Source organism: Symphodus melops, assembly GCF_947650265.1.
Source record: "Symphodus melops genome assembly, chromosome: 23".
In the NCBI taxonomy this organism is placed as follows: Eukaryota; Metazoa; Chordata; class Actinopteri; order Labriformes; family Labridae; genus Symphodus; species Symphodus melops.
The window spans coordinates 4413666-4426981 of NC_136713.1; the positions used below are offsets into that span (position 1 = coordinate 4413666).

General features: G+C 43.4%; 1 protein-coding gene across 1 annotated transcript in view; it reads right to left on the reverse strand.

The window, feature by feature from the left end:
* LOC306818369 (sodium-driven chloride bicarbonate exchanger-like) overlaps positions 1 to 13316 on the reverse strand; it is a 33373-nt gene that overhangs the window by 1981 nt on the left and 18076 nt on the right. Inside the window, 20 exon segments of the mRNA XM_079335927.1 lie at positions 212 to 249; positions 530 to 643; positions 925 to 989; positions 1112 to 1234; positions 1329 to 1570; positions 1573 to 1654; positions 1781 to 2032; positions 2144 to 2305; positions 2464 to 2577; positions 3300 to 3461; positions 4069 to 4174; positions 6131 to 6376; positions 6547 to 6680; positions 6797 to 6971; positions 8166 to 8266; positions 8822 to 8968; positions 10337 to 10424; positions 10540 to 10697; positions 11015 to 11103; positions 12532 to 12720. Of these exon segments, the coding sequence (XP_079192053.1) occupies positions 237 to 249; positions 530 to 643; positions 925 to 989; positions 1112 to 1234; positions 1329 to 1570; positions 1573 to 1654; positions 1781 to 2032; positions 2144 to 2305; positions 2464 to 2577; positions 3300 to 3461; positions 4069 to 4174; positions 6131 to 6376; positions 6547 to 6680; positions 6797 to 6971; positions 8166 to 8266; positions 8822 to 8968; positions 10337 to 10424; positions 10540 to 10697; positions 11015 to 11103; positions 12532 to 12720 (2762 nt within the window). The 3' untranslated portion in view covers positions 212 to 236.

Sequence of the window (13316 nt, forward strand, 5' to 3'; positions counted from 1 at the left end):
TAAAATAGGTCCTTGAACTAACATGCACACCTCAGCCATGCTGTTTTTTCACTTCTCCCGTATCCACGTGCGTCGGGTTTATCTCTCGATTTACGACGCCAATTTGTAGCATAAACCACCGACGCCGTTTTCCTCATGCAGCATTCAACAGACAGCAGCAGTAAACACAATACACGACTCTTCATGCTTACAGGGAGCGGGAATAACTCACCTTTGGGATTTCAGCTTCTGAGAGGTTAGGTAGGGGAGCTTTAGGAGTGGGATGGAATGAGAGAGGCAGGCAGGAGACACTATGTTAGTCTACTCTGTGGGAAATCTGCAGGGGCAGGGCTGCTCTTAGATTAAACCCCTTTTGTATAAACATACTAGCTCCTCAGTTTCCTGGGAAAACACAGAGTAAATCTTCCATCACTTCTGAATAACAAACACCTGCCACTGCTCACTTTAACACCAAAAGAGACAATTTCCCCCTCGACATTGACAAATTGAGATCTTGATATATGAGAATTAGGTGAGTGAGTAGGCTAACCTTTTAGCGCTTGGCTCCTTCTTTGTGCTCTCAGTAGGGTTGACGCTCTTCCACACATTCCCGAAGGATCCTTTGGACATTTCATCCGTGATGTTCACTGTTGCTGGGTCGCCCCTTTGAAAAAATACAAACCCAGAGATGTAAAAAACATACCTTCACACCTTGCATTCATCATCATTTACATGCCAGTGTCTGTAAATAACCAAATCTTTATGCAGGTGTTTCGACTTTGTCCCACCCTGGAACATATTAATGACTCATCCTGAACTTTGAGGACTTGAGACTTCATTCTCTAAAAGTTTTGCAAACATCATTATTATTATTTCAACGACAAATAAACCATAAAAGAAAGATTTCTCTGATCTGAATTGCTTTGTTGTTAGAGGTTCACTTACTTTAAGTGAACCTCTAGTGGTACTTGTACAATGCCTTCTTCTTCTGCAATAATACTGTGCTCATCCTGCAGAAAGGGTCAAAAGAGAAAAGTCGTGGAAAGATAAAAACTTTGTGCTGCAGGAGTTCAAATTCACAGTGTTCAAAGTGTTTTTTTCAGCTTGTATTAATTAGAGTCGATTATTGCACCTCTTGCTCTGCATCCTCCAGTTTCTTCTTCTTCCACTCTGGCATCAGGTCATCTAGCCAGCTCAGCTCCCTCTTAGTGAACATGAAGTCTAGCAGCTTCCGAATGAAGACCAAAGCCAAGACCTAAGACAGGAAAAGAATCCAAACAGACATCAACCACCCACACTGTACTAATCACACACACACAAACATGCATGCACACATACAGTCTGGTTACCATCATGGGGAAGACGATGGCAGCTTTAGAGGTCTTGATGACCCAGAGGAGGACCAAGCAGCTGAGCTGGATGATGGTGAAGAGATGCACCTTCCTCAGCGGGACGTGACGCAGGTAGATGAAGTCTGGCTGATGTTTGGCCGGCATGCAGAACAGCCTTAGACGGTCAAAGAACTGCAAAAAGACCAACATTGAAGCTGTGTTTCTCGACTCTAAATTCTTCTTTTTGAACACTAGCAGCTGTTATTTGAGCTCACCTGAATGCCTCTGAGAGATGAAGCCCCCATGTAAAGGAAGACCCCATACAGCACAGGCATGGGGATAAACTGGAGACAGACGGATCAAAAATCGGGTTCAGGACCAGAACGTTCTTACTTATGATCATGTTCGGTTGTTATGTCAGCAGGAATGAAAAATAGAACAACACTTTGTGAACGTGGATGTATGCCGACCTTCAGCATAGACGTCATGAAGACAGAGCAGCCCATCAGAGTGAAGATCATGAGGCCAGTGAAGCGCTGCTCTCGAATGCCCAGAAACTTTGGCTGCTCGCCGGGGGCCGAGCACTCCGACTCCAGCTTCAGACTGTTCACGTGGGAGATGGAGAGCACGGTGGCTGCGACAAACCACGGCAGACCCATCACCGAGCACACGCCCAGCATCACCCCCACCACAAACAGGTCCAGGTGGTAGCCGCAGCCTTTCTGCAGGAGCAAGACAATAACACCAGCAAATGAATTAAACTGGTCTTTTATTGTCTAAACAACAGGAGCGCATGAGCGAACAACAACTGTGGTTTTAGAGGTCATAATGACCTTCAGCTTGTGCTCCTTCCTGTTAATGATGACGGCCGTGATCTGCTGGTCCATGAAGATGAGGATTGTGCAGAGCAGAGCAGGGAGGAAAGTGATGATTGTCGTCCACCAGGGGTTCGGTCCAACCGGGTTTATAAGCCAGCCACGATCGTCTCTTGTTGGCTGAGGAGAGAAAAAAAGAATTAAGAAAATGAGAATTAAAAGAAAAAAAAATAGCAGAGACAGATATTGTTTGGATTTTCTATCAAATGCTTAAAAAAGTTTAATAGTTTACTGATTAGATTTGTTAGTTTATGATGGAAACTTTCATGTGCACTTACTTTGAACTTGCTTGGGACCTGCAATTTAGGAGAGGGGATACCAAGAGCATAATCCACAAAGACCATCGTGAGGATGGTGATGAAGACGGCGAAGTCACTGATGATGGCCCGCACCTGCAGGGAACAAAGACGTGCACTCATTTAACAACCAAAAACAAACGGCAGGCTCAATCAAACAAAGGACACTTTTATTTGAATAAGTGAAAGTCTTGCAGGCGTTGTTTTCTTGGTTAGTTATGATGTTATACATTATGTTTTACTTTTTATGCATTAGATTCAATGTAATATGTTTGATCTTATTTGTGTCCTTTCCATAAAGGCCTGTTCTAACAGAGAAATAGGAGTCTGACTGGATGATATATTTAGTTTGATTACAGACAGAGATCTCTGTTCAATAACGCATCAAGCAGCAGTGTAGCGCCGATCGCCTCAAGGTGGCGCTGATGCTCTGCAGAGGACGAGCCAGCCTCACCCCACACATTACGCTCATGAGTGTCATCGCAGTGATAAATCATAGATCATAGAAATAGCACAAATAGAACAGCGACAAAGACTGCAGGATGCCTGCTGTGGATTAGAAGCACCAGTAGATGGCAGCGTAGTCTTTAACGACCAGAGGCAATCGCATGAAAACCACCACACAGTATAATTTCAGTCCCTTGGCAAAATGAGAAGTAAATGAAGGACTCCAAAATTAATGAAGCAGATGTAATTTTGCAGATACCGCACACTTGAGGACGGAACCTTGAAAATGTGTGTACTGCAAAAAGAAGAACTGCAGCAAAAAATGAGCGAGAGGAATCTTGTGATGGATTTGGATTGGATTTTATTTGTACCTTGGTTGGAAAGTAGCGGCTGGTCTTGAACTCCTTGAGGAAGGCCGACATGAAGACGGTGGAGAAGAAGAGGACCACACACCAGAAGAGAACGTCAGGGATGTAGGGGCCATGGGGGCCACAGGCGCTGCCTTCAAACTCGCCATGCAACATCTCGCACTCCTACTGGCACCAGAGGACACGGTGATGATGATGATGATGATGATGATGATGATGATGATGGGACAATAGGCAATGATAGATGCCGGTGATTAATTAGTAAAAACTGAATCATCATTTTAAAGTATTGCAAGCCGTCGTACACAATTCATCAATTTGCATACAATCCCAAAGGCCTCCAGTGACTCTGCCTCACATCCTTTTTGCTGCCATAAGTCTATAAATAAAGCACATGGAGGAGTGACACGACGGGCCAAAACAGGCTGACAGTGAGAGAATCAGCTCTTCTCGCTGGATCTCCAGGCTCATTCTGCACGACTAAATCCTGTGAAATCCAGCCCACACATTCTTAATCCCTGCCTAGACTTATGACGCCTCTCGATAAAGCAAAGTGAGCTAAGTGAGACACAACACGGTGCCAGAGGCTGTTCGAAATATCCCCAAGAATCCCACGTGTTTTGTTTAGTGACTGAGATCATAACTCACGGTGACGGCAGGAAATCAGGATCAATATTTGACCCCCAGACTTTTCTTGGGTTTGAATGTATCCCGGGGAGTCTTTATATTTGTCTTGTCCTGTTATTGACTCTAAATGTCGAGGGATCCTTACCTTGACCTCCAGCATCGTCCAGTTGACCTGAGAGGCTGTGATGTTTCTCTCATCCCAGTACCTCAATGTCTCATTGCTGGGGTTACTGGGCTCCACACATGCACACCTGAGGAGGATATTAGAGTATGATCATTCTGTTCAATAATAACAATGAAAGAGTAGAGTGATTTAACCCATGACAGCCACTCGAGAGTCACATATGTCTAATATGCACAGTTTAATAGTGCTGCATTCAACCCACATCCATCACACCAGAACTCTTCTACTGTTGTGCAACGAAAGAGACAGCAGGATTTTTGTTATGCCAAAAAACAACCAACAGATGGAAGCATATGCTTACATGACACAGAAACCTACAGCGTCATACCCAACAACCTCCACTGAAGGAAGAGAGAACAGACAAGCCAAGAAAAGGAAAAGTCATCCATCCTGTTTGTAACTTTGCTGTTTTGACTGTGCATGATAATAACTGGAGTCTATGCAGAAATCATTTTTGTTCACTCAGATGTTCTCTGACTGTAAAGGGCAGAAGGAGGAGACGCATTGATCAACACCAACGTCTCAGGGTCCCTTTAAGAAACCATCCAATATAGCAGCAATTATGTTTTGTCGTCCAAGACTTTCTAAAGAATACCTGGACAGAGCATACATGTAATATCTCTTCTTATTAAACTACAACGAAGCAATAAGATCGACAGCTGCAATGACTCTGAACGAGCTCTGTTTAATTTTAGCCGGCTCATTAGGTGCAATCGCTGGTTTCTGACGTGCAGCATTCTGCTTATCCGCTGGGTAAGTCATCTTCTTATCCTCTCACTTACAGTGGACATTACTCGAGGACATGTTTTCAGCTCACATCCTCACACAGAATCATTTGCTGGATATAGACAATAATGATGTTTTAATTGATTTTTTATAATGTTCTGACAACTTTATCATGATATGATGGACAGGTTTCTTACAAATAGCTGGACGCCAATGGCCAAGTGGGTAATGTGCAACCCATGTTTGGAGGCTGTAGTCCTTTTGAGTGCATTAATTGTAGTTCTTCAAGCGGGCAGTCGGGTTCAAGTCTGACCTTCGGCTCCTGCATGTCAGTCCCCACTCTCGCTTCCTACTCTCTCCACTGTCCAATCCAAATAACGGCACAAAGGCCCACAAATAAACAAACTAAAAATAATATTTTGTAATGCATTAACACGGCTTAACTCTTCTGTTCGGACTTCACGAGAAAAGACAGATTCTGCTGGCATTCAAACTAAAGTAAATGTCAGCGTCTCCTGCTGTCCACTCCACCAGAATAGAAACCCACAGAAGGAGCTCTTGGCTCCACACACACACACACACACACACACACACACACACACACACTCGCCAGCTTATGCTGTGAGATAATGCTTGATGCTCCTTACACACACTCAACATGAGCTTATTCACTATAAAGCAAAAACCCATTACTGGAAAAAAAACACACAGAAAAAAGAAGTGGACAGTTTGTCTACTGTACAACCATCTGTCGTTTGATGATGCAGCAAAACCCCCCCGAGCACGTGTGTACGAATGTGCTCAGTTGTGAGCGACTGGATGAAAACAACGATGACAACATCAGGACAGAACGCCTGCAAAGAGTTTCTTCGGATAAAAGGAAAATTAAAATGTGTTTATTTGTGACAGTTTCTCCCTTTACTGTTTGTGTTAGCCACAGTGGCTCCTGCAGTGTGTTCATGGATAAACTGAAGAATATGATTTCATTTGAATAAAATATTAAAGCAATAACAGTTTATGTCATTATTATAATTTCTTTGATTTTAAGATTGATTCATGCACTCTGACGAAAGGAGGAGACAAAAGAAAAGTGATTCTCAGGAGCTTTGTTGTTATGAGTCACACGTTGATGATTCCTCTGAAAAGTGGTGCAAATGTTGGTGCATTTCCACTCCTCTTTACTTTTACTCTTCTCCAGCTGAGGAACATGTTGAAATGGCTTTTTTTTTTATAAAACAGTCCAAAAGTATAATTACAATCACATTTGATTAAAAAGGCCTTTCAAAGGAGCACTTACGAGTACATGGTGAGTTTCTGCAGGTTGTTGTTTTTATTGATGGGGTAGTGCACACCCAGGTGGAGCAGCTTCTCCAGAGCCTCATAAATGAAGATGATGCAGATCAGCGCAGCGAAAGCTTCCTCAGTGAAGCGTGTGATGTAACAAACAAGCGAGCTGGCATCTGTGGCCACCAGCAGCAGACAGAAGAAGGCTGTCCACAGGCCAATGCAGGCCCTCAGGGAGAGGTAGGAGAGGCCGTATTCCCTGAGAGAGCCGGGTCACACACACAAATACACATGAGTGAAGAGACGGGCTATTAGATATGGCATCCCCAGTCAAGCAGAAAGCACAGAAATCCACCATTGACACTGAAATATTCATGAAACAAAAACACAGTTTGTACTGCAGAGATAGCGAGAACAAAAAAAACGTACTTGCAGAACTTAAAGAGAATTTTCTCAAAGACGAGAACAGGCCCCGTGCTGCCCAGGATGGTGAGGGGCTGCCCAGCGAAAATAGAGTACGCTATTCCAGTCATGGAGGCCCCAAATAGGGACTCAATTGCACTCTGGAAACACAGGAAACTCACATTTGTTATCCTCGCAGACAGACACAAGCTGCACTGGAGTAAATGAAAAGAAAGCAAGAAATTCTGGAGGGAGTAATTAAGATGTTACTTCTTACCACACGTCCCTCTGTGGCTTCACCCAGGAGTCCTCCGAAGGTGATGACAGGTGACATGCAGGCGCAGTAGAGGAACAGGAAGGAGGCCAGACACTGCAGACTGAGAGCATCTGTGTAGTCGGAAAGGTAGTGAGGAGCTTTGCGCTTGATATCCAGGAGTAACCCACCAAATATCCTGCAGGGAAACAGAGCTGCGTGTAAGTTAAAACTTATCAACTCAAGGGTTCATAATGTGCCTGCACAGAACATAACTAAGATTTCATTTAGTAAGTCTTCTCCATCCCTGGACTTGTGAGCAGTGAGAGTTTTTATTTTAGAGTATTAGTGTTGTAACTAGTGAACATAAAGAGCGTTGTCTTACTCGTTCCTTTTCTGTGCTTCATAAATGAACATCCGTTTATTATTTGTTTATATTGTTTGTTTGTGTGTGAACGTGTGAATATTTGCTAACTCATGCATCTGTCTTTCAACACGTCGCAGCCTCTCATGCAGCAACAAGCCAGAGTTGGTTTCTACGGCAACAGTGGGCAGGACCAAATGCTTATTTCAGTCTGAGCGGTAGGCAGCGATGCCGTGTCCCAGGAGGCGGAGGAGGAGGAGAAAGGAGCTGGTGTGATTGCAGAAACTGGGCTTTCAGCCAGTCGAAGCTGGGATAAGAGCGCCACACCGCCGCCTGCTGCACATCATTCACCAGCGTGTCCTTAAAACTCAGAGATTTACTACTCACCTGACACACTGGGTTTCAAGAAAGCCCAGGTTGTCATCTCTATAATCCCTTCTCTAAATCTCATTATCTGACAAGTGAAATCATGCAGTCTGTTAGCGCAAGAAAATTACATGAAAATGAAATTCTGGAGGTCAGGACGTTTTCTATGCCAGCGTTCATAACAAGGAGTTATGAACAGGAGGAGTTTTTCAGTCCATTGACACGAGGTATTTTCTGAATCATTACACCTGGACTCAAAGGAATGACGAAGCAACAATGCATGGCATGGTCTTTCCTTATGACAGACCAACCTTTTCATGAGCTGAGAACTGAGTGATGGAAACTGCAGTTAAAGGAGGCGTGTGCATGTCATGTTGATACTGCCTCCGTCTCCTGTGTTAGTCAATTAATGTGCACTGTTTCCATGTTGAATCCATGTGTGACTTTATGCGGGGGGTTCCTCAAACTCATAATGAAGTGGGACTAAAACAAAGAGTCTTTGTGGAGTTGAAGTGTGAGGAGTGATAATGGGCCAGTGGGGTGGTCTGCCTCTTCAGAGAGCTAAATTTACAGTTTGGGGACAGCGAGGCAGCTCACAGGCGATGTGCTCGGAGGGCTCCAGCCTGCGCAGCATCATTCATGCTGCTCCTCTCTCACACTCACCTCCCTGTGCGCTGCAGCTCGGGGCCACCGTGACCTCCGTGCTCCTCCGACTCTCCAAGATCTGTCACTCCATTGGGAACAGGGGGAATCTTCCGCTTTTCCTGTGCGGTTAAGATCACTGTCAGTCAACGGTGACTGGACATCATTAAGAGGACAATAACAAATGTCTGCTCCCCTGAGTCCCACAAGATGTTACAACCACACCAACATACTTTGAAGCGTAAAGGAACATCTCATAATATCATTGCACAGTGGTTTGTGATTTATTCCTAATGACTAGAAGGGAAATAGAAAAAAGACTTTTATGTAAATCAAGATCAGCTTTCTGTTAGATAAAATCATTTCCCCTCAAACAAGATAGTGCTTGGCTTTTCAAAGTCGACGAATGGAGGAAAACTAACGCCGGTTTTGGAGAGGATTGAGAGCAGAACCCCGGGGAGCAGCATCAAAGCACAGAGCATGACGTAGCTGAGATTGGAGGAGAATGCAGATGTTTGAAAAATGACGCAGAGACGACTTACAAAGACGCATGAAGATACAACGGTTATATTTACACTCTCAAACACTTTAGGAGTTGAGCTTCTTGAGAGGCATACTTCTGTGTTTCTTGCAAAAGCTGGATGTTTATGTGTGAATACAAGAGTTCAGGAGTTTACCTGAGAGGGCACGTTTTTAGGGGGCTCTATTCTGATGGAGGGGTCCCACTCTCCGGGAGGTAACACCGTCACCTGGTCCAGGAACTCGTCGATGCCTGCAACCAGATCATTCCTGTCTTTGGCCTTGTACGCAACATCATGGAAAATCTGTAGAGCAGACGAGGATGCATTCAAGTACTTGTATGATGCACGTAGGCTGTACACAAGAAGTGAAATAAATTCAACAACAATGCAGAGCATCTTTTAAGTTTGTGGCCAGCTGTGATACCAAGAAGTCCTGACAAAGCAGGAAAGAAAAGGAAAAATGTAAATCCACCATGTCAACTACGTCTGCACTTTAGGGGAGGGGCATCTCCTCATCGTTTCTTTCTAATGGACCGACAAACAGAAAACAATTTCATTTCATTCCTTGTGTCTATGTTTGACAATTGTATGTTTGTTCATGGAAAACTGCAAAATAAAGTTTAAAAAAAAAAGAAAAAAGAAAACAATTTCATAGAAGAATTATTGAGCAGGGGATTATCTGTACAAATCACCCTGCATGAAGTGAAAACAACAACAGCATGAAATATTCAGACATTATCAGAGCAAGTGGAGCTTTAACATCGTTCATTGGTTTCAGTCTATTTATGTGGAATGTAAAAATATCTTGCATGAAATGAAAGTGAATCATTACTATGAGTAACTATTTATTCCCATGTATGACAAAGTCGGCTGAAATCTTTTTTTCATGCGAGTAAGACAACATCTGGCTCTTGTGATGGTCAGTGATATCAGCTCATCGCTGCACTGTGGGAAATCCTGTCAGAGTGTTCACGTCATACTCTGCTGATCCCCAAAGGCTTCTCCTGAGGCCAGATGTCGCTCTGACTTATAAAAAAGTAAGTTTGGTGTTGGTAGCTGCATGCTTTCCCTACAGTACTGCTTGAGCCAAAATCAAGACATGCATTAGCATATAAAACAAGGTACATAAACGTCTCCAATCAATCCTCCACATGTGGAACCCCTCTGATTCTTCTTCTTTGAAATCTTTATAATACAAACATTTAAGTCAACCTACAACCTGCATGTCTGTGGTTCAAGCTTAAAGCAGGAAGCATCACATGAATAAATGACCTGTGTGTCAGACATTTTTACAGGTAGAGGGGGAATAACTGAGCTCCTCATTCATAAATTAATAATAAAGGTTCATTTCTATCAGCTGATGTCATGACTGCCTCCATTTTGTCGTGGTGCCAGTAGCTGGAGCTTAAGCTGCTTCCTGGTTATGTTGTTTATTATTCATGACCGTGTGGCAGAGCTCCAAAAGACAGAACTACGTTCAGTAGTTTTTACATTATTTATGGTGCCACAAAGCCAAGTCGTCATGTCTTTTTTTCTCTCAGCTTTGTCGACTAAGAAGTCCTCATATTCACAACTTTATTCTTCACAAATCTTCCTCGCTTTTTAAGTAGCATTAGAGCCCATCCCTATTCACATCATAGCAAAGGTTAAAGTCTGTACTCAGGCCTTCACCTCATCAGTCATCAAGGTGGCAATAGACCTTCCAATTTCATGATACTGTGGACCTTTTCCCAGCGGGCCAAGCAGGATGAAAAGAAACCTGTGCAACACAGAGAACAACAGCTTCTTTATGTGAAAGTTACATCATGTTCTTGTGAAGCATTCAAGGAAATATCCGCTGATATTTGGGGGGGGTTCATCAGTGTGTGTATAACCTGGTGGTGATGGGAACCTCGGCCAGGCCGTTGAGCAGCACAGCAGGAGACAGACGGACGAAGGCCACCACGGGGCGCTCGAGGAATTCCAGCTCCCCCACCAGGACGTTTGATGCCTCAGCACCAGGGGGGATCTTCTTCATGAAGTGGAGGTCAATCTGAACCCAAAATAACATTACATTAAAAGAAGAAAACACATTCATATATTCCTTTGAAATCGTAATAACACATAGTTTGAGACAGAGCAGCAACACTAAACCATCTAAAGTCAAATCTTAACTACTGGTTGGATATGAGAAAAGAAAACAAGCTCTACTCGTGGTAAATTCCACTCAGGTTCCCAGGGAAAGATCGCACGGTGACCATTTCACCTGTAACCCAATCTTGGTTAAATAATCAGCACTAGTTATGTGTGCAGCTATCAGTGCCCGTGGATAAACAGCAGGACCAGCAGGCCGCAGGTCTGGTGGCTCACCTTGCTAAAGTCGACAGCGCTGTTTTCCCGGCTGACGTCCTGTTTGCCCTCAGTGTTCGCCGGCTGGGACTGAGGCGAGACTGTTTGGCCTGTGAGGCAGAGCCGAAAAAAAAAACACATCAGCTCGATTACAACCCAGCTATAGTCGATCAGAATATTACTGTTCCATTCAATGAAACAAGACCACAGTGAGGGATTAGTGATGGTACAGCTAAATCCTCTAGAAAATATGATACAACACTGGAACTTATTGAAGAAGGTTCTGAACCCCGCTCGACTTTCAAGGTTCAGTCGTTGTAGCTTATTTCAGAGCACGTTAGTTATTGTTATTTGTGTCATCAGAAGGATGTTCAGTGAAGTGGACAAAGTGATGCTAGCTACATCTCCGGTTCTTATTTCAACTGAAGTGAATCAAACTAAATCAGGTCTCATCTTTAACTTAAGACATTTAAGTGAAATAAAATATTTTTTTGTAAAATACTACTCAAAGAGTATTTCACAAAATCTTAATATTTCGACAAACAACAATGAGAAAAACAGCTCAAACTTGAAGTGATGAAGCTACAGCGTTGATCTAAAGTAAAGGGCTACACCAGGCAGTAATGAGTGACTGTTGTTGAGCATGAGTCATACAGCTTATTATTTCTAGACAGCCAACACATTGTTGAAAATGACAAGAAGAGGAGAGCATTATCATGATTGTGGTACACTGTCACGTGCATGAATAGAGTTTACTGAGATGTGAAAGTCCAAAAAAAGCTCCATCTACTTTTCATTTAATTGCGAGCTGGATGAACATTGTGACAAAAAGTTGCACGAGTTACCCAGAGCATCTTTTACTGAGTTATTGCTCATTTCTCATGATAACACTCTCCCCAGTAATGTTGATATTTTAATACTTCTAATCAAAGTTAATCTAACTACTTCTATATATTTGGAGCTGCTGTGGTTGCCTGTGCAGAATTCCTGCTCCTCCTGCGTGATGGGACAGTAGCCTCGTGCGACTGCCTGAAGGAAACTAAGACGTTTGGTCTCAGTTACGCCAAAGTGGGTGTCTGCAGTCACGTCACCGCGGGAGCAGTTTAAAGGTGAAGACGACATAGGGAGACATGACAAGCAACATACACACTGCGGCCATGCCACTAAAGAGAAGGCCTTTCTGGGTGAAGCACTCGTGGAGAGGTTCTTTTCAGGCAAACGATTGGGGGTGCGTATGGTTTCGTAGCAGAGGCCTTTTACTAGTGAGGCGAGGGAGACACATGCACACAAACATGCGACAAGAACACACACATACACAAACACAGAGATACACAAATGTGAGGTTTTTCAGAGCAGTAAAAAGAAAGTCACAGATGGAAACACTCTGGAGCATGCACAGACCAGCTTATACATAAACACATGCTGAAAATGTTGACGTCCAACATTTAAGATCACCAGAGAAAAGAGCAGAACATATACAGAGAAATGTTGCAGAATCTGCACCTGACAGGTGTGTGTATGTGTACATGTGTGTTCACCATTTTTGTCCATGGAATGAGGCTCAGACTGCTTCTTGCCAATATCAGCAAAGGAGCGTACAATAGGAATGCGGTTGGCCAGTTTCTTGTGGTTTTGGTGATGGTGCTGTTTGAGTAGGGCCTCGCGGATCCTCTTCCTGGCATCCTGACCGACAGGGCCCGACACCTCGTGCTGATCCAGAACCATGTCTGAGAAATAAAAAAATAAAAACACACACAGATGGAGTTTTCCATATTTCTGTTTGGTTTTTAAATCACAAAAGCCTCTCCTGATAGTGTCTGTCCCTGCACAGCAGCCAGCAACGCTAAGCTGATTATTTGGACCAAAAAAAACGACCCACTGCTGATTTAATCGCACAAAACCAGGTTAAGTTCACCGGCTCTCTTCTCGAGCAGTTTGTCACACAATCAAACAAACTCAGTCTGCTTTTATCCTTAAAAAAAGAATACACACTTTGCTTGATTCTTTCTAAAGAAGCTCAACTCAATTTGGATCTAAATTTTGACATCATGATTTTAATCTGAAGACCTCAAGTCATATTTGAGTTTGTTCCAGCTAAAAACCTTCAGGACTGAGATGATCTGAGAGGTCTGGATGTTTCTTAATGAAGCCGCACACAGGACATGTATGTTGGCCTTAAAGCAGTGAGGGTTTTAGTCAAAAACAGAAGCAGTCAATGGCAAATCTCTGAGAGCGAGAGCAATGCCTAACTGTTGACAGTTGAGTTGAATTGTGTGTTTTGAGCAGAATTTGACAAGCAAAAGAGCCTGAAGCACTCTATTAG